This window comes from Anticarsia gemmatalis, chromosome Z, assembly GCF_050436995.1.
Source record: "Anticarsia gemmatalis isolate Benzon Research Colony breed Stoneville strain chromosome Z, ilAntGemm2 primary, whole genome shotgun sequence".
In the NCBI taxonomy this organism is placed as follows: Eukaryota; Metazoa; Arthropoda; class Insecta; order Lepidoptera; family Erebidae; genus Anticarsia; species Anticarsia gemmatalis.
The window spans coordinates 7,665,324-7,691,949 of NC_134776.1; the positions used below are offsets into that span (position 1 = coordinate 7,665,324).

A 26,626-nucleotide genomic window follows, 5' to 3' on the forward strand; every position below is an offset into this window, starting at 1 on the left:
TGAAAGTAATGAAAATCGATGGAAAGTGTTTGAATTATTTCATACGACTCTCAAACTGTACGGTGGTATTTGCTTTCGAAACACGTAACACCCGTTTAAACTGAACAACTATGTAGGTATTGTACAATTTTTCAGGCGCGTCCTTCGCACGCCTCGGAATTCTAAACTTCGAGGTCAAGAACAAAAACTATTTCCGTCTCTCTCATATCATAGTACCTCGCAGTCTCTGGGTCCCGCAAATATTCATGGAATTTAGGCCACCTGAGAATATTCGATTCCGCGCCGTACTATGTATGTATCTTTCCACCAATTTCACCAATCCGACCGCTAGTTAGATGCGGTGATATTAACGAGAGATTTGCATGAAAATCGGCGATATACTCGAATTTGTCCGAGTATTTTGGTCAGATTCATCAATTTCAGTGCATCATCGAATGCGTAGGCTAAACTGATATTCGTGTCCGATATTTTGACTGCCGATTTCCAGAGATCAATCAACGTAATCTATTTAGAACAGCAAGGAAACAGCTTTGACTCTAATATAATAGAGATATTGTCACTGTAAAAGTAAAATGGTCGTACTTTTATATCAGATCGCTCCCTTATTTAACGCAATACATGATAATACACAGACCTAGTGACACCATTTGCAAAATTTCAACGGGAACCACAATCTCTCACTAAGTTTATGCTAATGACGAACATGATGAGAAAAGGTAGTACTCTAGAAACGAGCTACAAATCGTTAAGCGATGAAAGACGTAACCGTTTTATGCAAAATACATTTTATTTTCTTTTCCATTCGATTATAGTCTAACAAGTTATTAAAGAGCCTTGTATGCGAGGTTCACGAGTGGCAAAGGTACACAACATTCAGAATTTAGAACATCAGCGACCTGTAGGCCTATGCAGCCGATCGAGGCATGTTTGATACAGCTACATATTTTTAATGAAGTGCACAGAATCTTTACTTAAAATATAGATAAACAGTGTGTGCTAGATTCTCTACTAAGTTGTCGGTCTATATTAACCGAACATAGTTCTAGAAAACTGTTTACATAACTAAAGTAAAGTACTAAGGCGTGACCTTGATGAAGGTTATCTACGAGCGATAATAAAACAGAAACTAGTGTCGTAGAAGCATGACACACACTTTTCCACGAACCAATTGTATTATACTTTTTTAAATCACCGGTGACTCTTTTACTCTATCCATACTTTTTATGTGAATTTGTTTGGCATTCACGCTCCTCAAAATGTCACAACATATTTTTATAAAATTTCTCAAAATTATATTCCAAAAAAGGACATAAGCTACTACTTACAACAATGAAGCGTGGGTGTTGCCCCGACAGTATCCTGGTATGACATATACTTTCGAGGAAAATTATATTATTCCTTTTTAAAACATCCATGTCTCCTTTACTTCATAATATATAAGGATTACGTCACAAAAAAGTAACTTGAGCAGGCAATGGAACACGTAGCTTATTACAATTCGTCTTAAAGAATTCACGAGCGTGGCACCGCTTAATTTAATTCCCCCTGGAGCAATGCCATTGCCACGAAATTCTCCACTTTTTCAATAATTTCCTCGACGGTACTTGAGTACATCTAATTTTAGCCGAAATACGTAATTCACTTACACAGTGCTCAGGATGTAACAGTGTGGATCAAATCAACTTAAGGATTTCTTACAAAATGTGAATTATATTTCTATAAATATACAATGCCACCAAAAACATTCTGTAAAACCTCAAGTCTCGCAGCTCAGTCTTTCTGGCGTAAAAAGTGGTGAGATCTATATAATACCAAGTCGATTAATCTATTTCGTCTTTACTTAAAGGACCTTCTGTCTTAAGTTATTACATAAGTTATTATCATGCCAATATTAAAAATATTTTACGTTTAAAACAAATAGACCGACCTGGCCACCGCATGATTTGTATGTATTACACTACACAGCACGACGAGAAGTTAATGCTCCTGAAATTTTTATGGCGAATTTGTGTTTTCATGCGATGACCAAGTCGATCTTTTTGTTTTAAACGTAAAATATTTTTAATATTGGCATGATAATAACTTATGTAATAACTTAAGACAGAAGGTCCTTTAAGTAAAGACGAAATAGATTAATCGACTTGGTATTATATAGATCTCACCACTTTTTACGCCAGAAAGACTGAGCTGCGAGACTTGAGGTTTTACAGAATGTTTTTGGTGGCATCTCACTTCTTTTTGTAGAACGAACATAAGTCCAATTTGTATGGAAAGACGTTTTTTCTTATAATTCAACATATTTTCCTATGGGAATGTTTTTCAGTTTCATGGGCTAAGCACCCTTACCCACCTTATATCCCCTCCCGTTATGCCTCATATAGTATGTACTTACCTATCTACACCTATTATTTATTATTTTCTACAGTAATAATGATTCTTAACTGCAAATGTAATCTTGTAATCTTATACATTTATATGGGATTACAAAGTTAATGTTGCAGTTAGTGTATTTAGAAAACTGGACCGAAATTAGAAAATATTAAATTTTTCCCATGATTAAGACACTTAACCCTATTTGTATTCTAAATTTTAAGCTTCTAAGTCTGCTAGAAGTACCTTATACTTTTGATGATCGGTGAGTCAGTGAGTCAGTGAGTCAGTGAATCAGTGAGTGACAAAATTCAAAATTTTAACAAGTTGTCATTTTTAAACTACTGGTTCAAATTGACTGAAATTTTAAATATACCGTGTTTATACAATGAATAATTAGTAGCTGAAAATTCAGGCTTCTTGTTTTATCCACAACGACATTATAGGGGGGTCGAAAATAGCCCGAATTGCTTCGAGAAAAGGATGGTACGGCCGTGCCGCTTTTTTTTGCTCGACTTGCGGGGGCACTTCCGTGCCCCCAGATTTAATAGCCACTTATTTAGGAGTTTGTTTGTGTGGTTCTCACGTACAAATTATTGAGAAAGAACATGAAACTTTTGACTTATAACACAAAAAATTAAAGTGTATAATTATATCATATTAAACTTTTGTTTTAAAATCGTGTTTCAATGAATAATAATATAATCGATCATTACTAAAACCAAATTTAAAATTATTATACTGTACGTGCCTGACACTACTAAAGGGTCCCTCAAGAATAAGTTTACCAGGCATTCTTATCGGACTTCGGAAAGCCATATAGTTTTGTGTCATTTAACTTCCAATTAATTATTATATCCATTAAACCATATTGTAGTTTAAGTCAAATTGCTCAAAATTATTATAACTTATCTGAGAGTGCAAATTGATTTTTAAATCCCACGATTACTATATTGCCTTATTTTATATTTAATCGCCCTTTATAAGCTGTTGAGCAGACGACTCGGCTCTTTTCTTCCAAATCTCTCTACCATGTACAATAGGGTTTAAGATAGAGATACTATTACAAAATAGATAGCCTGCCATGATAGTCCCGCGAATGCAAGAAACGTGCAGGTGGCTTCCAAATAAAAGTAAAAAGAACAGTGTAGCTGCCATGAGCTGCCACATAGCTCCAAAAGATGTCCCGTCTCTACTAGGCGCCGTTTTAGGGTTAAAGTTTTTTTCTCTGCACAAACCGTAGTTTTGTACGCCGTACGTCAGTGATTACGGACGCCCGTATACACCGGTCAAAGTTTTGTTTAACTTTCAACATTTTATTGTTGGAGTAGTTTAGTGAAAAACTACGTAGCCATTAAGTTTGAAACCATTGCTTTGCATAATTATTTTCTATACTGCAATGAACAATATATTGAATTTTATTTCAAATTTCCTGAAGTTACGGCGCAGAACACACCCGAGCTGACGATGCTATCAGTGAGAGGGCCAGTGTAGCCCGTGCCGATGAAATTGTGTTCAACTGTTTTGTTTTTTAATATTTTATTTTAAAAGTGCTACTAGCATTATACTATACTTCACTATAATAATCATGTAAACCTTTTCCGCTAAACTTGAAGGTTTGTGTTAGGCGTGGGTTCACATCGGCAAAGCAATCGGATACGAACCCACAACTTTAAGCTACTATTATTAAATTTAACGAATTATTTAGTAGGCACTAAATTGCTTTTCGACCTCTTATACCAGCATCTATAAAAGCAAAAGTAAAATACCTCTATTTTACTAAAACTGATAAAAAAAGCAAAAGTAAAATACCTCTATTTTACTAAAACTGATATATAGATAGAACATACATATTCCAATAGACTTAACATAAATTATTTATCTTTAAAATTTCAAAAGATTTACAAATAGACCGTGAGAACGAAGTACCCTCAATCCATAAATAAACATTTTCTTCGAAAACTAATTAACTCTAATTACTTGAAAACTCTAGTGTCAGTTAATAATTACTCAAGGGCGAAGTTATAATTGAAGTTATAATATATTTACAACGGGAACAAATAGAAGAACTGATACAAATTTACTTCTTTTTCATAGAGTGAGTGATCAACTCGGTCAACTTTGCTTCAAGCCTACTTTCTTTCTACGCTGATGTCGGTAGCGTACGTCAGTTGAGAATAAGAATATTCATGATATTCTACGAGCCACTAGCTTAGCAATTCCTTCTGTGCAATATGCAAACAGATGATTCGCTTGACCAACGACATATGTACGTGACCGATTCAATGCAGGAGTCAAATTAGTCTTATTCAAAAGTAACCAATGCTTTCAAGCAAATCGCAGCTGTTAATACGATAGTAATGAGTGTATGAAATCGCGCAATTGATCTTACCGGTTGGTGAACGGTCTGTGTGTTAAGCAAACCTTGGCGCGGTTATTAGGTACATAGACAGGTGACTGCATAGTGGTATTTGAGCGTCTCCGTGCTTCGGAGGGCACGAAAAGTCGTTTTCGGTTATTGTCAATCAAGATAACAGTCGATAAGCCACTTCAAAAGCCTTCGGGTGGCCAGAACGACTTTGACACTATGTCGACCACTATCATCAAGGAGAACGTGTATTTCAAAATACAGAAACAGTTCGCCCAAATACTCGTACCAAAAGCAGTCAAACTATAGAAAGTCCGCTCCACAGGTTGCTTGACATACAACTGTTTCACGGCGACTATGTACGATTGACTGGCAACTTTGACCGCGTCCAAGTTACTAATTAATGCTATACACAGACTAAAAACTAAACCCAGATAGCAGACAACAATTATACCCCGACTCGAAATAATTACTGTTTGTGGCTCACGCAAAGTACTGTCTCGACTGTTGGAAACTTTTGCTCCGCATGCGGGCAAGTTAGTTTACACTACACAAAGTAGCTAGACCTAACGTTGTAATTAAAGCTTCAATACAATAGGAACATTACTTATATTTGTTAATTACATCGAAATATCGAAGAAATTTGTTTTCTTTACATGCTAATACATTTTATTAATTTTTTATTTGGTAAAACTAAATTTTGTCTAAGAAAACTCAGGCGAATGCAGCAGGACGTCTGCTATACGTAAAGGTGCAGTAAGAATTGTATGAAATATGTACATCCGCTTTTCTCTAATATAATGTTAGTTTCATACTATACGTTATAAATATTAAATATACTAGCAAGCTTATTACCATTATGCCAAACATGTTACTGGAGAAAACTCCTCATAACTATTGAAGTTTTTTGATCGGGTTACAGACCCTAGAAACATGATCATACCGGCACTGTCCAGCTTTTCTTGTCAATCTAGAAATCTCGGTATTATATTATCACATTTTCTACGAAAGCGATACTGCAGTACTGTGAGTAAGTTTAGCTACAGATCAGTTACTTCTCATGTTAAACATAGCGGTTTATCAGACCCCTGTTCAATAGTAATCAATTAGCCGTGGTTTGGTTTGATTAATTATGCCTATGTATTTCGTAAGATTAATCCCATTCTCGGGTATTCTAAGAGATTACGTCACCTAAGCCGCATCTGTGATGTAATAGTGCGAAGTGAAACTGAATACGCAAATGCAATGTTCTTGAAATGGGACATAGGAGAAAGTATTATTTTTCCCTCCGTATTCTTAGTAGGAAAGTTTTCCGGGGTCAAAACGGCATCAACAAAGTTTTAGGAAGAGCTCGTTGCTTAGTTAACAACAGCCGCGCAGGTCGTTCCTACGCTTGCAGTGGTTAGTAGTCAGTGGATGGGTAACCATATTAAAATTTCCGAGTTCCCATCCGTGTTTCGGAAGGCACGTTAAAATGTGGGTCTCGGCTATCATTTTCAAATATCTTTGGCAGTCATTACCAGTAGTCAAAAGCTTGAAATTCTGACAATCAGCCTTACCGAAGGGTATTATAACTAAGATAATTTGGTTGTGGAGGTACGATAGGTAGTCGCTTCATGTAAAAAACTGATATTCAGCTGCATTTGGTGAGACTGGAAGCCGGCACCAAAATAGTTGGAAGAAAGGCTAGGCTGATGATGATAGTAAACATTTTAATATTAAGTAAGAAAAGGCACGTAAGGCGATACACGCCTCATATACGAGTATCTGTACAATAACGCGACGTCATGACTAAGAATAGCCTTCGCCTTATCATCTAATGTTCTAAAAGGTTGAGTAATAGACGGCTTTCACTGCTCGATGGGCAATAGCATACATTTGATTAATAGCAAACATCGTCAACTCCCTTTCAAGGTTTATTTAGTTTAGAACTTGTTATGACTTTAACTTCTTAGTAATATACTGACCACGTGTTTCAGTACTAATGGGTTCTCTCTTTGTATCGAATGTTGAATTATGGACTTACATTGAATCAGGCGCTTAAAATATTATGTCACTAAATGTTGGATGATGTTGAGCAACAAGCTCATCCTACCAAAACAACATCGGGCTTTGATTGTTACAGCAAATTTTTTCACGCAGACGAAGTCTCGCGTAGTACATATTCATAAATAACACATTGTTCCCATGCGGCAAGTTCTTAACTAAAAAATGTGATATGCAACATCAATCATTGTAAGCTTTCTTTTTTTCATTCAAATTTATCCTCTTACAGTGGTTGTGGTAAAATAATCTTGGAAAGAATGTACAGCTAACGTGCATAATAAAAAAACAATTTTGACAACGAAAAAGTCTAAAATTACGTATAGGCATACATCGTAGAAACAAATACTCATAACCATAAAATGTCCGCATTTATCCTTTTATTCCATTTCATAATTAACCAACATTAACAAAACGATGGAAAATCGTAGTAAAGGTTCTTTGTTGAGCATTTATTTTCTTATTTCCTACCGTTTAACTTGTAAGCAACGGGACAACACGTTTCCTTCCAGTGCACATGTAATATTTAGCAGCGTGGAAATATTGCAAGCAATTTAAAGTCGCCTTAAGTCAATTTTCTACTCAGTTGGAGACAATTTTTGAAGCTAATGCTTTCTTTTGTTTTTCTATATATTTTCGTGCAACAGATTGATAATGTGGTTGGTTCGAATTCTACCCGGGACAAATCTTTGTATGATAAACACGAGCCTTTGACTTTCTGAGCCTGGTTGACAATGTATCTATATATTTATATAAGCATGCATTTAGAAGTATGCAATATAAAAGTCTTGTGCTAGATACTAAATAGTAATATTTAGAAAACATTATGCATCATGCCTAGTTTACCGCAATAAGGGTCAACCAACGGGACTTACATTTTAAATAGCGATACACTGATATATTAAAAAAAAATCTGCCTGCTTCATTTTTATTTAATAAAATATTGTAATAAATACTGTAATGACTCGTAACTTTTAAGTACACTTCCGCAATTAGTTTATTGTTTGTGCGAACTATATAATTCATTTAAGTGCCGTAGCCCATTGTTTATTATTTATCGTTTGTCATTTAAAATACTTGATAAAAAAATGTTTACACTTTTTCACACCATAAATCTCAACAGCTACTCTACTATTAATCGTCGATTTTCGAAAAAGATGCAGCTCTAGTGCATTACTAAAGTTTAACACTTCTTCGTAAATAAAAAAAGTAACCTGTTCCGCGATTTCATACAACTTACGATTCAGAAAACTAATTGTTAACACAAAGTGAGTAGGAGGTGCATGAAGATAATTTCACACGTCGGCGTCGCCTGAATACTGAATTTAAAATGTATGCTCACTTCGTGCAACGAGTGCGGTTTTCGAGATTGAAATTTAGATTGAACTGAGAATTTGCAAAATGAGCTGATATTGCAACTGACAGTGATCTCCCGTTGAGAAGTTACGTGATAGGAATCGAGCTGGTTGCCGAATTCAAGCCGAAAAAAAATGCGTACCGTTTTTGTAGTTTTGAGCCTTGATTTTTTATGATTTATTCATTCGTAAACTTGATAATTAATGTTTTGTGTTATTCATATCAAATACCTTGATAAAATCTAATTTGTTAATGTAAAATGCAGCTGGTGTCTAATAAAGCACTTGTTAATTAACTAAATCATCCAACTGTTCTGTTTTCTCATACACTATAATTGCTATGAAAATTAATTGAACTTATTAAACAAGACAATTTACATTATCTAGTTAAATAAATCACCTGCTCAGAGATGAAAGCACAAGAGCAGGCATATTACCAATCACAGCTGTAGAACTACAACGCTGCACACAAAAGCCATTTTACCTCTTCATATTTTACCTGTGTGCTTTTTTCGGTAGTAATTAGTAGCTTATCTCCTTGTTGCGCCCCAAAATTTCAGCAAAAGCACAAAGAAAAGACGGCTGCTTTGCTTGTTATATTGCAAGTATGAAATAGCCTACATCATGCTTGTTATACCCAAAAGTATAGGCAGAGGTGAATGATATATGTTTCACCATTAACAATGTAAGTTCCATTTAATAAGGGGCGAGCATGCTGCCATATTACGAGCACGTTATCAAACTAGGGTCTAAAATAGAAAAAAAATTATAAAAATTAAAAAAAAACATGTGCATGAAATACTATAGAAAGGTAGGGTAGGGCTAGGGCGGGTAAACTTTACCCGCTTCTACGTCCTTTATAAAAATATTTTTGATTGAATCTCATCTAAACATTTGTCTGAAAATACTATAGAATACGGGAATTAACGCTAATGTTACTTTTGAATGCCTGTCATCAGTCTGCATCCAGTGTAACCTGCGCCGAAATGTCAGGCATTCTAAGGTAAAATGCGTGTTTGTATTAATTCCCGTACTTTATTATATAATACACATGCAACGCGAAAATTTATACATCTTGTCTTATAAGACCGGTGTAGAACAGTACGAGTACTAGTCATAATATGATTGAAACATTAGCGACATGCTTTCTGCATCCATCTTTCTACAAGAGTCTTTGTAAAGGAATTCTGTTCAAGTAGGTGCTTCAGAGCGCTTCTGTTCAAAATGTTTTAGAGTTTTCACTTAGCTTCATTTATCACTGTCTGGAGACAAGATGTTCTTTCTTTTTTTGATGGCGCTTCGCAGTTTTGAAAAATTTCAGTCTGGTGAATAATAGTTTCTTTTTGCGCTAATGCGTTTATGTAAAAAGATTTAAGAGATTTTTGTATTGAATCATTATATCAAACAAGATCCGCATTGTACTTTCAAAGGATCGATGAGATTCATCTATCATATTCTTCTTTATTTTTTCAATCAACATGAGAAACAGATTCTATTCAGCAAGACTCTGCCTACACCTTCGGGTGTGACATTATGTAAGTATGTAAGAGATAGATTCTTCATGAGTCGTCCTTTAGCACTTTTGAGCCTGTTCTTTGTTTAGAAATATAATTAATTTGGCAAATTTTATAAACATATTAGTTTCGCATAAATTACGAAGGGTATTACGTTGAGAGAGCTTAAAACTAATTTGTATGTCTATTGATATGAAAGGCTTAGGATGAAAGACATTAAACCGAGTTAGGTATAATGAAAACAAAGTTTGTTATTTTATATTATTCAGTGAGTTATATTCTATTCAAGCGGTACTTGGCAGGCGATGATAATTCAACATTGTACTATCGAACAAACTGAATCATGACCCACCATGTGCTCATTTTCTAAAACGCGTCTATATACACGTAGGTCGAAATTGGCTTGAACCTTTCGTTTCCTTGGTAATGAATTTGTTATCTGTCATTATTGCGACAAATCTTTGTGCGCCAATACAATAATGCTTTGCTACCGTTTTCAACAGGCTCCGTGGCGTAGTGGGTTGATATTACGACTGCGACGCGTCAGGAGAGGGTTCGATACCCACTCAGGGCATGGTTTATACGGCCATTATAGGAAATAATGTAACTATAAAAATTAAATAATATAGGGTAACCAGCATAGTTATTACCCGGTTAAGGAATTGATACACAATTTTGGTCAATAGTGTCTTTATTTAGTAAAACATTGACATAAACGCTATTATAAACGCAACTTAAATATTCTTTCTAAAAGAACATCAGTCCATTGTTTCAATAACTTTATACTAGTTCAATATAAAACACTTAAAAACCATAAATACTAGCGAATACTGTTAATTCAAATGTCTTATCCTTAACAAATATTGCAACAAACTTTTACTTTTTCTTTTCGAACTACACGCCTGTCGCACAAACGTCGGACATGAGTTCTATAAATTAAAAATGTTACCATTATTCTAAAAATGACATAATATATCGCAATTAATTTGAACTGGTTACTTTAGAAATTAAAATAAAAGTATTATTCCTTAACATTGGCAATCAATGTATGATGGGCAATGACTGTAATGGTTACCCTAATCGTTTCACAGATTTCTAAATGACGTGCTATTTGATATTTGACACAAATAGGTTTTTTCGTAGTGAAAAGAGTTTAGACTATTTACATTCTACATTCAAATTAAGAGTGATTTATCGAAAACGTATCTACGCACTGTAATAACAAAGGTCAAAGTTGTATGTAGTCGTAGATACATCATAACACAGTCGTATGCATGTTTAAAATGTCCTAAGTGCAACTTTGACAATAGAGACGAAATTCTTACTGTTTTGACGGTGTCAAGCGAATTATCGGCAAAATGGGTCATGAATCAGTTGGTTCGATAGTACATAATATCATGCCTTTTTCTCATAGGGGTAGGCAGGGATCAAAGAATACCACTTGGTAATTCAACATTAAGTGTGCTTTTCATTAGACCAGTGACAGTCAACCATTTTTTTAAGGTTCACGCAGTTTTGGATTTGGTAGGGATCGTAATATTAATATTACAAGATACGTGTTAAATGAAATCATTCTGGTTTTCATCGAATTGCGTAAAAAATATGAAATGATAGACATATAGAGTTCGTAAGCTTGGTGGCGTTAGTTAGCTGTAGATGTATGAGACAGTTTGCATTGCAACTAAGCATTTACCTAAAAAAAAAAACAAATAAAAAACAGACAAAATCTAGTGGAATTCATTGCATTCCCTCCCGGGGTTAAGGCCTGTTTTACACGCGCATACATTTGTCAAAACACCATCTTTCTAAGATATTACTATCACACTACAAAGATAAATAATAGGAGCAGCGATATTGCGTTTGTGGATTCCCATTGCGCATATTTTTCAAATCACGGTCTCTATACGGGATTTGGCATCCGTCCCGCGGGACACGAGAATAGAATTCAATTTAAGAAACCGGGATTTTAAGTAATAAAAAATAATTGCTGCGTCGTGTAGTATTACGTTTTTGTTTGTGTTGTTTCTGTATATTTGTTGTTTTAATTTCAAGCGTTTTTATCATTAAACAGTTTACATTTATTAACATTAGCGTTAGAGGACATTTCTTTTAAAGCAGTGTAACTAATCTAGAGCTTCCATACCCTAATACAGAAAAAGTTGTGATAGAAAATATTAACAATATTTTGTTTGAAACAAAAATCTAATCCAAGTGATCGCTCTGATTTAGAACAACTACATTGGTCTAGTAGTCCATCTATTCTTTCGATGTTAGATTTTTACTATTGTATTAGCATGACCATGACTAAAGTATTTAGGAAAATACGAGATTAAGTAGTACCTACATCTATAGGTATGATCAAGCGTTCGTAGTCTCGACACTGAAATAGAACACTAACGATTGCACCATGAAATGTTTTACCACCTACAGTGAATTAATCGTTTCAATTGCACTTAATATAAAAGAAGTCGGTAAAATAAAGACCTACAACGATGCGTCAGTCATCATCAGACATTTATTTTAAAGACTAATAGTACTAATTGTCGCTTTGTTATAAATAGTTGCGAATATAAAACAAATATAGACACGACTTAATACCTCTAGGCAAGTACCTGACTGTTTCTTCAAAGTCAAAAGGCCAGTCGCTTGTGTAAGCTTCTTAAAATGTACCTAAAGGTATGATTTCGTTTCGTGAAATAATTGGTTTGAAAGAGTCCCTATATTATTAAGTAGATAGGTAGCATTCTTGAAATTCAGAGACAGATTGCATTGAAATCAATACAAGCAGACGAAAATTCGTTTTGTAAAAAATCGAGAAAAGTATGTTTAATTGCGAGTTATTTATAATTCCCATGTTACAATAGTTTTGTGTTATAGAATTCTCTTTAAAAGTTCTTTAATAATTAATAACGTACTTAAAATTAAATACTTTCTCCTTTTGTTGGCCAATTGTTTTACTTAAAACATTCTTGAATTCCTGAACTTGAAGATCGCAGTGATCTAATATCTAAAATGAAAAGTAGATAATTAAATAAATTAATAATAAGTTTTTTAAATGGAGCCAAGTTGACGAAAATATTTCGGCCTTAGGCTAGCGAAGTAAACAATATTGAACAGACAAAAGTTTTATTTTCTAAGTTGGTGGGGTAACGACGCTTTACAATAATAAATATAGAAAATATTACTTTCAAAGTTCCAAAGTAGCCACATTTTAGTAAAATTTTAGACCGATGAATGTAATATTTAGGAAACGGTTTACAAAAAACCTTATTACACAAGACATTAAAAGTACTCTTCTTGCATGTAGTGTCATTACTTACTTGCTGACTATTACAACTCCCGTTTAATACAAAGAATATTTTATTTCCGCGGCGTATGTATCAGTTTAAAAAAAATTACTTACGTTTGATCCTGGATCTTTAGCTATCCCCTTGCTATCAAACTAGTTCAGCGGTTTAGAAAAGCCGAAAACGTAAGAAAATTTTGCATTTACTCCTGCAATATTAGTAGCAAAATTTTTAAAGGTTCACTACCTTTAAGGTATGCAGTGCATTTCCCGTGTAGCACATCGGCAAAATAAGCTGGTACGTCAAATATTCTCACTTCTGCACAGCTAACGTAAAAGTGTCACATTTCACCAATAAAAAAGACGCGCCTCCGTCACACCTCCGCTAGCGATCCTGAGTGACGTGGCCTTTATGCGTCGCCTTTCAGTGGCAAAACTATGTTTACACGACATTCTCTTTGTTGCACTCACGTCTGAAAATACTTTAGTAATCACTTGGAAGTGACATGTTCTAATTGATCGTAATTGAAACCATTTATTGGTAAAATAAGTTGGTATTTGGTAAACGAGGAGTGTGTAACTCTGAACTCTTACTGTCATAACTTGCAAACTGTACTTATTATAATTTCACATTCCCTCAAACAATGATATCAAAAAAAAATTAAACAGGATGTTTTCAAAATACTTACTGCTATCACTAGTTATTGTTTTCGAAACGTTTAATGACCTTTGAACACAAATAAAAAGCGTAATTGAGATCAAGAAGGTTAAATATCAAGCAGCTAGTAAAATACCTAGCTAGATAGCTCTATTTCAACAAGAGCTATGAGAGCCGACAGCTTTAGTAAAACTATCAGATCTACGCGAGCACAATGCGGGGCGGAACGTAATTACGATTTACGATTACGACTCCTCCCAGGACGTAGAATTAGAGATCAGATGCAGATTGTGCTGAAACAACGTATAAAAGATAATACATAGTCTTACTTAAATCCTATAATGCAACATCCAACGCTACATTTACCTAGACAAATAAAACTAAATAAATATGATTGGACAACTCATACACGGGCATTTGATTCCAAACTAAACAGAGCTTGTACTATGGTAACCAAATTAATAACTGATAAACATACTTATATACTTCTAAATTACACATAATATAGATACATTAACATAAATGAATCACCCAAATGTAAGTACGCGCATAACTTTTGAACAACTTAATTAAATTGGATAAACCTTTTTTTAATATGTCGTGACAAAGTTTGTATGGGATCGATGGGATCAAAATTTCCGCGAGAATGGAAACAGCGATGTAAAATTGTTGATCCGGAAGAAATAGGGACAGTCCGCTAGTTTTTAATAAAACCTGTTACTGTCTCACTGCTGGGCTAGTTTCCATTTAAAATAAGGCCTAAATATGAGTTAGGCACACTTGATTTGGACTAAAACTAACTAATAAACAATGTTTACAATTATTGTACAAAAAATGGTATTAACATGTATTTATTTTGCAGTGGTAGTGTTGTATTCAGTTATAATTTACATCGCTGTGGTCAGAGTGTTTATTATTAAAATAAGGTAGCCACAATATGACCGCTATTATTAACAAATTATTATTATGTTTTTATCAATAATTTCCTATTTTTTAAATTGTTTGTTTCTCTTGTTACCAGGTGGCAGCGCAAATGAAGGAGGCAACGGTGGATACCTAGCGCGCGCCATGGACAAGTAAGTAAAACAATACACGAAAGTTTGTGATGAAGAATATATAATAAAATAATATATTATCTCGAATATTTCGACCTTAGTAAATTACTCAACGAATTTTGATAAAATGTGACCCACAAATGATAAATTTACAACCTTATAAAGAGTTGGAATCTTTAGATCCCACTCAATTTTTCTATGCTGACCAAGTCACTGGCAAAGTTTAGTACCTAATATTTTGTGTCCTGATCCTAGTTTAAAAGATGACCATAAAGCAAATATCGGTTAGAAAAATGCGGAAAAATCTGATCAGCGCCTCTAGTGGGTGCTATAGAAACAATTTTTGCAGTACCTACATTTGAAATGTCAAACTCTCAATACTCTCCGACTGCACAGACTTCGAACGTCACAACTCTCTACGACTATCGACAACCGACAATCAGCTATCTATCGAAAAAGTTGTGTGACAATCGGTTCAGCGCCTCTAGCGAGCATCATAGGAACTATTTTTGAATAGCATTTTAAATATCTAGCTCTCGATACTCGATGTTTCCAATTGTACAGAATTGCGCTACTGGTTCACAATTGTTTCATCCAGCAAACAGCTGTGTTGCAATTATGACTTTCCTTTGACTTGCATCGTTGATTCAGTTGAACCTTAGCGTTGCTCAAAGGTCACACACAGCACGGATGAGGTCGTTTTGTACTTTGAATCTGTATGCACCCAGTCACGTTACAACCGGTCGAGAAATAGCGCTGAATTCAACGCTTTCAATTTAACTAGACCTTTTAACACCGTGTGTGATGTTCGAAGGCATAAGAATAGGTGTCCTAAATAGGCTAACGTTCAATCATTTTAGGTTTTGTTTGTTTAACAGCTAGGCTTTTTGCGCTTTTCTGAGTTAAAAACGTATAAGGATTCTTAGTTGTTTCGACAAACGATAAGTTTAATGTTATAAAATGTATGATAATTTATAACACTAAAGTTTTTTAACCCATTACTGTCTCACTGCTGGGCAAGGGTCTCGTCTCAAACGAACAAGGGGTAAGGCCTTGAGTCCTCTAGAAATGTGTTACTTAAACATTTTTTGTGAGCTAAGAAAATGATATTTTTCCTGTATCGGCTTGCTAAAGATAACTCCTAGTGACCTCGCCCGCGTGAAAACAGTACCAATTTTACTTAAGACCATTCGTTCGTTTTTCTATTCATACACATACCTACTAATATACATTCTCACAAACTTTCGCATTTATAATAAGAGTAACATGAAACTTTTAAAGCCTAAACCCGTGGCACTCACATCCTTTTTCATAAAAGAGTAAACATGACGAGCTATCACGACCCAAATACAAGCTGACCCTTATCCCTGCGGTATTTCACCTTAATTAATTTTATCTACACCGCAAGACCGCGTGGTTACTTAATTTCCCCTTGCTATTTGTAGGCGGTTTCCTCAATTATATGTCCAATCCATTATCAAGCTATTATAGTAAAAGCTACGAACGTTAAACAGTGTCATATAGAATTCTTAATTCTCGCCCTATTTTCTCATTCTTCTCTCTGGCGGTTACTGTAATTATAACAATCAGAAGACATTTTTAAAAATCTTTCGCCAGTAATTTGTGTTACAATACATGAGGTTTCTTGACTATGGTTTTATGTGAACGAGATTCTACTTGTCTAACTGTGAGTTACAAAAAAAAAATAGTTGCTAGCACAATATTATAACTATTACTTTTTTTTAAATACTTAGAACAAGCAGTCGTAAATAATACATACTCAGAATGACAAACAGTTCTTATTCATTTAGCATTTTTAATATAACTATAGAAAATAAGGAGTAGCGGCGGTGTCAAAATCATAATTGCTTTAAAAATTGTAACGATACGAGATGTACTCCCGAATTATTGCTAAAGAGTCTGTTTTAAACGAAACCTTTCTTCAAAAATTGTGAATAAACATCTAAACAAAAGGCAAAGCCAAACATTTTCACAGCAGAACGCCATGGTTTGTTTTGGGACACGTTGATAACACGAGTAGGGGAACCTGTTGTACCTTGGCACTATGTGTACCTAGGCCACTGGGCTCGTTTTCATATATTCGCGCGATACTAAATTCTACTGTTTATGGTATTCGATACGTCACTACAGACTATTCAATGTGTAGTTAGTCGCATACCGCCATTAAGCCGGTGTTTGGTGTTATCGACGCTGAAACTTTTTTGTGTGAAAAAGTAAGTATTTCTAATATATTTTGAAGTCTAATAGTTTTAAAAGTTTTCTAATAGTCACTTAACTGTTATATGCTATCGGTTCTTTGATTTTACAAGTCTCAACACAATAAAAAACTTACGAGATACTTAACTCTAAACTATATAAAATCCACCGTTTTAGTGAAGTTGGAGTAGTGTTGTACCTCGGTCACTGTCGATCAGCTGTACCTTGGCCAGTGGCCAAGGTACAACCTGGATGCTGTACTTTGGCCAGGAGAATATTTTATTAAATTATTTCACATTTACGTAATAATATTCCTAATTAAATATCTTTATTATTTCAGAAATCGATGCAAAAATCACTTAAAATCTGGAAATGGCCTGAAAAAGAGGATTTAAATCGGTACCCGATGAGTGACATTGTCGAAAAAATTAAAACCCCGCAAAAAGTTAACAAGAACAGAGAAATTTATTATGTTCCAGAGATACAGAAGTACTGGGATTTCTACTAAATGCTTAAGGCTGAATAATATATCTACATTATTGATAGTGTTTTTATAATAGCTAGTCCAAATGACTGATTAAAATTTAAGAGAGAAATAATCTATACTAATATTATAAAGCTGAAGAGTTTGTTTGTTTGTTTGAACGCGCTAATCTCAGGAACTACTGGTCCGATTTGAAAAATTCTTTCAGTGTTACATAGACCATTTATCGAGGAAGGTTATAGGCTATATATCATCACGGTACGACCAATAGGAGCAGAGTAGCAATAAAAAATGTAACAAAAACGGGGAAATTTTGACCCAATCTCTTATGTGACGCAAGCGAAGTTGCGCGGGTCGGCTAGTAATTTATATATAGGTAAAGATAATTGTTTCAATATTTTGTTTTCCATTTGCTATGCTATATAGGTATATTGATTTGCTATATTATATTATGTGATATCGTCGCTACGCATGCCAAGTTCCACATGTGTCTTTTGTGAGATTTTGGAAAACTTTTTCTTTTATTTGGGACACAAGATTCATTTTTTTTTTAACATCAAAATACACATATGGAGTTTGGCAGGCGCAGCGATGTGATGTAACGAAACGGTGGCAAAAAGTTAGTTGTTTTTGTTTAAATATTTTGTTTGAAAAGCATAAAAATAGCTATGAATATTATTTTAATTTTGATCATTTCTAAATGTTGATCATTTCAGAATTTTTAAAATGTTTTGTTAAATACTGTATACTGTAATAATACTGTGTACTGTAATAAATCAAATAAAATGATTTTAGTTAACAAAACTTGATAATTTGCTTAAATTACCCCCAAATTTCATTGTGTCCTAGGTACAACGTACTACTGGCCTAGGTACATAGGGTATGTTGTACCTTGGCCACATTTCCCATTTTTTTCTAAATTTAAAAAAAATATGTAAATATTAAATATACATTTTTGATATTTTTTTGGTGAGTACCCAAATAATTGACATTTCAAAATATGCAAATATGATTTGTGTGCTGCACGTCAAATCACAATAAAAAATATATTTCTAAAAAACCGGCCTAGGTACAACAGGTTCCCTTATATTGAACGAAGCCCAAAGAATCCCATTTGTTTTGCGTGTTTTTCCTCATCAAGTAGATAAGTATGGGGAGAGAGTCGGCTGCGGAGGCGGGCTACAATCAACTATAACAATAAACAACGCTGATCACAGATAGCTGTTCGCGTAATTAATTAGATAGGGCTTGATAATTTTATATGTTTGATTCATAAATAAAATTAATTGTAAAAATATGCAAAGATGACAAAAAATATTGTTATAATATTAAGTACTAGCTGACCCGGTAAACGTTGTTTCGCCAAATAAATTTAAAAAAAGAAGTGTCACTTAGGGGTATGATAAATATATGTTGGCCGATTCTCAGACCTACACAATATGCTCACAAAATTTTATGAGTATCGGTCAAGCCGTTTCGGAGGAGTAGGGTAACTAACATTGTGACACGGAAATTTTATATATAAAATGATAGCTGTATCTGAGTAACGAGAATTACTCTAGACATAAGACTTCAAAATTAACAAAAATATATATATCAAACATAATTTCTAAAACGGCCCATATCACATTACAAAGACGGTATACCCTTTTGGAAATTGCATATTTCAAATAAAATTCTAACACGAATTCAACTCTAACTCGTGTTTAAAACAGAAGCGAGCTCGCAACTTCTTAATCACGTGCACAAAGGGCAGAACATACTGTTGTGCAAACTCTTTAAACGAGTCCAGTAACATTTAACGTTTTAAAAGACTGACAAATACATGACACAACGTGCATTATGTACGTCTTTGTAAAAAATGACCGTATTTTGATGCTACTATTGTAGGGAAGATTCGACTTTTCTGGATATTCCGAGATAGTTTTACAAGAACTTTATTAAAAAAATATGTGCATAATTACCAAGCCCATCAGAATCCTATACAATAGAGCCATCAGCTGGCTTACTCCTAATTCGATAGAGTTGGATTCGAGCTTATTTCAAATAGTACTCATAAATTAAAAAGAAGCGTTTTATTGAACACTGGATAATAGTGGAAGTAATTGAATTATTTGATTCACATTATTCTAATCCCTGGAGGACTATTACGTAATATATCTCAGTCGACAACTATTCGAGTGCCACTATGCTATATATTGTTTTTTCTCGAAGACTATAGTGATTAACACGCTACATCAAAGCAGCAATGTAATGTTAAGTGACCATTAAATGAACGTACACTAGCCGTCAACTGAGGTACATACGCATATGGTAGTGCGCTTCTCACAGTCTTCTACAGTCCGTACTGCCAATCGTCAAAAGTTTGACATTTAAAATGTACTGCTAAAGTAGTTCCCACGGAACCCGCTAGAGGCGCTGATCAGATTATCGTGCAAAATTTCTCGATAGCTCGCCGGTTGTTCGTAGTCGATAGTGGTAGAGAATTGAGCTACTAGTCGAGTTAGTCACTGTTCGATCAAATAACATGGCGTAGTAAAATTGTGTTTAAAACCGAGCTCTCAACTTCTTAATCACGCACACAAAGTACCGAACAAACTGTTTGCAACTGTTTAAACAAGCCCAGTAACATTTCACCGCCGGCTAAGTTCTAACAAATTGAAAGCGCGTTGTCCGAGAGTGGGTGACAATACGCAAACACAAAGTTATGCAAGCCGTCTCGCGCCGACGTCGGCTCACATGCGGCTTATTAATTTATTTTGCTACTGTGCACTGATACTGTGTTGCTAGCTTTTTAGCTGATAGTTTAAAGTGTAGGGTTTTGACTTAACAAATATATTTCTTTTATTTTGCAAATGAAAGATTTTTAGGTAGTGAAAGATATAGTAAATGCATAAAATTATTTATTTGTTAAAAGTAGTTAGGACGTTAATCTTCTTAATTTTGGTTTTATGATTGTTTTTAATTACGGGAATAGGGTTTAAATTCTTACTTTTGTAATAAACTTACTCTTGTAGTTTTCGGAAAATAGCAGCTCTATTCACCAAAAACTTAATATCATAATGTCATCATGCAGATAATTCCATAAATCAAGACAAAACACAGCTCTCGTAGGCCTTCCACTGCAAAATCTATTACAACAGCAGTTAAATTCCAACCTCGTTTAAGTAACATTATTGATATAAAATATATTTTTCTAAGCAAAAAAATACCATCGTTCAAAGGCTTCTGTTATTCTGTGAATGAAAGAATGTGTGAATAAGCTTCTCCATAAGCCGCCTGTTTTATTTACCTTTACAAAATTGTTTACATCATTTTTGTATGGGAATTTTCTTTATCTTTTTGTGACTAAAATACTTATACATTTGATATATTCTTATGTGAAAAATATAAATAAACAGCAATATAAAAAATAATGACCTATAATTTTTATTTTCTAGTAATGTGATTTATAGATTTGCACTTGGAGAACTCTTCTGCTAGCTGTAGGCAAGTGCGGGTTAGTTAGTAACCGAAAAAAATAGAAAAAAAATAACGCGTTTTCTTGCACGTTCATTTTCGAATGTGCATACGAAAGTGGCTCATATTTGCCTTACGAAAACTATGTCTAATGATTTCGTTAAGCATTTAAGCAGTTACATAAAATATAAGATAGAATCGTTTTAAAATATAAGTAGAAATAAAATAATATATCAAATAGCGTACAGTTAGATAGATTATAAATTTAACCCATTAATGTCCCACTGTGCAAGGGTCTTCTCCCGTAATGAAGAAAAGGTTAGGCCTTGAGTCCACCAGGCTGGCCAAGTGCGGATTGGGTACAGCTATTTGTGATATTTTGAAAACTCGCAATTTATAATTACCTCAGGGAATAGAAGGTGAAAATTCCTCAGAATGAGATATTGTCAGTAAACGTTTCCTTTCACAAAATGTAGTCTCGTGGTTATTTCCGTAAATAGACTTCAAGGTCAAGTTCAAGGAGACATCCCCAAATAAACTAAGAAATCGATACTCGTAATATCGTTGCGTAAAAGATACTAAAGTGTATATTTCTCACAAAAAGGAAGCTGGTAAGATGACTGACAAATGACAACAAATAAGCATAAAAAACGCTAAGTAAAAATCCGTTTAGGCATTGGACCTAGCTTTTGTAAAAAAAGTACAGTTATTTTTGTTCCATTAAAAATACCAGTTTCACGTGGAATTTGACAAGTACATTTTCGAACCAGGTATCTGATGAAAAGTTAAAGAATATTTTTTCCTTCCGCATAGTTGTTACACGGAACACGGAGTTGCTAGGTGACCACCCTAATAGCTACTTTGTTAAATTCTATCATTACAGAATAATCCTCGCGAACTAATTTATACAAAAAATTACAATCTCAGTAATAAGCCTAAAACATAAAAAATCAACTTCAACATTATAATTAAAACAAAATAAATTGCGGTCAAAAACTCCGTAAAAATGTTATTCGAAGTAAAACATAACGAACTGTAATCTTTATTATTTTGTAACTTCAGGTCTTAGTTCAAAAAACCGCTTAAGTTAGCCTTTTTCTTTTTGTTTCGAAGTAAGGCTGTCGTTTTAGTTCATTGAGTTCGTAGTGCTATCGATTTCCAAGGCGTTAATGCTTTGAGCAAGGCCGAGCTTTTAAACAACCTGAAAATAAACGAGAGGTTAACGCCTTACACGGTTGTGTTAGAAATACATAGTTTAACGTGTATTTTGTATATTATTACGCCGAGTGACATACGTGTAAAGCAAAATTGTATGTGATAAATCGTATTTTTAGGCTTTTTTGATTAAAAAGGAACAAGATAGACAACTATTGCAATAACAAAAATAGTAAAGAAGTATCGCTATTTAGTATTTCTACGTTTGTCTTTCGTATTTATATCATGCTTAATTAAAAAAATATAAAATTAGACAGCGACATTTATTACGCAAACATTGTTATATTTTACCCTGTGCGCGATTTTAGGCAAATTCTATATATGCTTACGACATAAGCATGTGCCTTCTTGGATTTAAAAGCCTGTAAAAAACTGTACTTTTTATGTATATTATATCTAAATTTAATAAGGCGAAGTCTATAATTCCACCCACACTTTTCTATTACTACATTAAACCAGCCTTAGTCCTAGCGATAGCCATAAACTGTACTACTGGTTTCACAAGACCGCTAGTTTTTACCGTCGTTTGAAAGTTCGCAACTCGTACACAGAATGACAAACAACTTGAGGATCTAGTTTTGACGCGCTAGTGGCATTTTGTCATCGCAGTTCAATATTTGTTCCGGAACTACGTGATTCACGAAGCAGGAAACAGCGGACGTTTCATATTCGTGGTCGATAGAAGTAAAATATTTCTCAGTTCCCGATAGTTATTTCACCGAATGGTATTGCAATAAAATTCTTCAAATTTAGTGGAAATTACTCCGAATAAGATGCCTAAAGTTGTTTTAAGGCATGCTATGTGGTAGACTCTCTAACCTCTCCCTCGTACGAAAGGAAACCTTTACCCAGCAGTGGGACAGACCTGGGATACAAAAATATATCTTTAAGGGAATTGTCTCAGATGTACCTATAACATTTTTCGACCGCTTAGCTTTGTCCCTTTGACACAATAATGTAACTTTCGAATGGTAATGATAATATTATATATATTATTTCAGTTGCTTTAATGATTTTCCAGAAACACCCGGAATAGTTTCTATCTCGAATATCTCTAAACACCAGTTTCGCAGTTTATTAATAAGTGCCAGATACGAAATACTTAAAGTAATTGTATCAACTAGATAAATGCTATTTGACAAACTACTTTCAATAGCGATGACGTTCTATAACACTTAGTTCTGTAATTTAATATAAATTGTTTTAAATTCAATTAACTGGCATCCTCTGCTTTATAAGGTTCTAATAATAGAAACCGCGGAACGTGGGTTATTTCATTCACCTTCGAAATTACTTGATGTTATTAGAGGGAGTAAGTAAGCTCTCCCACGCTTCTTGAGGTATTGAATAAATATAGTCTCTCTTGCTATTGGTCTTATAAAATTTTTATTAGATTATTTTCAATTGTAGTTCGGAGTCCGATAACGTGCCCTATGTATGACTATAGACTCGTCAGCCATTACATAGGACTAAATTGTTAATAGCGAAACACGTGTGTATTTCGTACACCTCTGCCTACACCAGATATAACTAGAATGATATTATTTATTGTTTTATCACACACTTACACATATCGAAATAGCCACAAAGACTAATGCAATAGGGAAGTTACCAGCAATTCTGACGTACTATTACTCAGAATAACTAAAATGATTGTATGTTTTTTTCAAATGACGTCACAATTCTAATTCATCAAGCGATCTCTTAAACGAAGTTTTTCTCAGCAAAGTTTTAATGTTCCGTCTTTGCACGTGGCGGGGTTTGTTGTTTACGCAACAACTACTTTTATCTTGCCACTGCAATAGTTTCTAAGAGAAGAGCCAAGTTCGAGTTTATCTTGTTTCACCTTTGTTTCGCATTCCAATAATCTAGCCTAGCGTATGTCGGAACAAACTCAGCAAAGTTTCTCTTCAGGGATTCCATTTTATTGAAAATGTCAGTGATTTTTCAATCATCTGCGAGTGTGATATTTCTGTAGTTGGTGTTGAAATAACATCATTTTTATTAATATATCATAGTATAACGTGAAATTGAGCTTGTTAAAAATTCTGCATCAAAAACAGGAGGTGGTCACTAACCATCTAGCTCTCGACCAATTCTGTCTGATAATTAGTCAGCGGCCCTTGCATGCTAAGTGGAAATAGCATTTGCCAAAACAAAAAACGCCAAGCGCTCCCAACATGTTGGTACCGAGTGTAGGAAGTTTTGTGACAGGTTTAGTAAAAAATGCTCAGTACAAACCTTCAAGTAGGCTTCGCTGAGACCAAGCAAAAGCATGCAAGTAAATATGTAAGCACTCGTAGACTGCTCTACGGACTCTCTCGAATGTTCCACAGACATACACTTCGATACTCTCAGTATTTGATCAAACATTGGCAGTCTCAGTTCAGCGAAACGATGATAAAATTAATTAACTATAACTCCTTTGAACGAGACCAATCACATTGATGGATGATATCGGGAATACATAGCCTGATAGGTGCAGTTTAGATCAGAGGATCCTGAATTTTGGTTCGAAAGAGCCCGGAAATTAAAATGCTTGACGCTTGACTCGTGTATCGCTTGAGAGTGATGAACTATGCCAGGTTTAGAAGGCTAGAATACCCTAGCTGTCTTTGGATAATGTTTCCTAGTTTAATCCGTTTAGTATACTTTAACTGCACGTTTGGCGCAGTGGTTTAAGCGGTCACCTCGCCGCAACAACCATAGCGCCGCGTGTGGTGGGTTCGAATCCCACCCGGGACAAATCTTTGTGTGATGAGCACGAGTATTTGTTCTGAGCCTGGATGTTAATGTATCTATATAAGTATGTATTTAGAAGTATATAAGTATGTTTATCAGTTATTTGGTTACCATAGTACAAGCTCTGCTTAGTTTGGAATCAAATGACCGTGTGTGAGTTGTCCCATAATATTTATTTATTTATTTTATTTATTTATTTATAGCTAAACCATGATCGAGGACTAATGTATATTTGTTACTCTTTCACGAAAAAACAACTGAACAGATTTTAATGAAATAATAATACTTTATACCATGGGAAATCCAATGTATCATGTATGCTGGATTAGATTTTAGGGGCAGTTTAGGCTTGTTTTAAGCCAACTAAACTATAAATATGATGGATACTTTCTACTCTAGTCAAATAGGGCTATCAAATGAGAATGGAACTTAGTTCCATGTGTTCTATTTTTTTTTACATATCCTAAAATATAATACTATGTTCCTACTGTATAGTAATTGTACACGTTAGACATATTATTTTAATCGATAATCAGAATACTTACAGCAATTTCGTAAAATAAAATTCCGTAGCTGTCTTTTGGACACGGATTAACTCTTTAATAATCTTCAAAAGTTTTAATCAAAAACGATAATGAAATAATTGTTCCTACTTTATATCTTAATTCAGTGGACGAAGACATTACATTAATTACAAGTGCTATAACAAATTGTATGAAAGTTTTGTTCTGCGCTCCTAAACCCATGTTAAAGAAATGTAAAACCTCCGTAATATTTATATTTGTTCTTTAATTGGATACTTGAATATATAGTACTAGCTTTTACCGGGCGACTTCGTCCGCCATCCTTATTTTCCCATGCAAATGCGTAATTTTCCCGGGGTAAAAAGTAGCCTATATCCTTTCTCGGGTATCAAAATATCTCCATACCTAATTTCATGCCAATCGGTTCAGTAGTTTTGGCGTGATTGAGTAACAGACAGACAAAATTACTTTCGCATTTATAATATTAGTATGGATATACGTATTAAACATACTCTTTGTTACCCTTAGAATTTCAAACACCATAGACATTACATAAGAATATAAGGAAACTTAAACTACTGACTTACTACTACACTACTACTAGCGTGAAGAAACATTCCAGTCCAATGAAAACCTGAATCTAAAATAATATGTATCTACACAATGAGCATATAATCCAACTATTCATTTCGGTCTTCTCACATTTATTAGTGAGAAAGGACTCAGGCCTACGAGGTTACAGTAAAGGGATATTCGCTAAGAGTCAATACGTCAGATTAGTTCTCAACGCTACCTGTGGATGGAAAGCCTTGCTAAGTGGAAGCCTCTCACGGGACCCAAGACTAATGCTTTTCACATGTACACGTAGATCTCACAGTTCACAGTTACCGATGTATTTAATCTAGTTAATACTCGAAGTAGACGGAGGCTCTATAAATTGAATGACGTCACGATCACGCAAAATGTAGCAGTGATATGGGAATCGTAACAGAGTTCCTTTGTAAAATAATTCAAATGTTAGACGAGAAAACTTAAGATCATGATTTTAATTTGCATTTAGTTATTGTAAAGAAAATTTGCATTTAACGACGTTTAAAACAACAATTCGGCCAATTAAAATTTTACAGAAAGAAAAGGCATGTACAAATGTCTCTCGTCTTCACTTACCATCAAGTGAATTGGGAGACAAATGAATTATAAAAAATATTTAATAAGCAACTACTGGCTAAGAGTATATTAATGAAAGCCTAGCTACACATAGAACGTGCTTAAAAAAACTTTTAGAAGAAATTTATATTCTTTTATCAAAATGACTAATACTTATTTTTCTTTGCAG

At 34.3% G+C, this 26,626-nt stretch overlaps 1 protein-coding gene across 3 annotated transcripts in view; it reads left to right on the top strand.

Annotated features, from left to right (window-relative positions):
- Positions 1-26,626, top strand: part of LOC142986377 (solute carrier family 7 member 14) — a 229,566-nt gene that overhangs the window by 43,313 nt on the left and 159,627 nt on the right. For all 3 annotated transcript variants that reach the window (XM_076134848.1, XM_076134850.1, XM_076134849.1), the window contains exon 2: positions 14,616-14,670. In XM_076134848.1, the coding sequence (XP_075990963.1) occupies positions 14,663-14,670 (8 nt within the window). In that variant the 5' untranslated portion in view covers positions 14,616-14,662. The remainder of the gene's footprint in view (positions 1-14,615; positions 14,671-26,626) is intronic.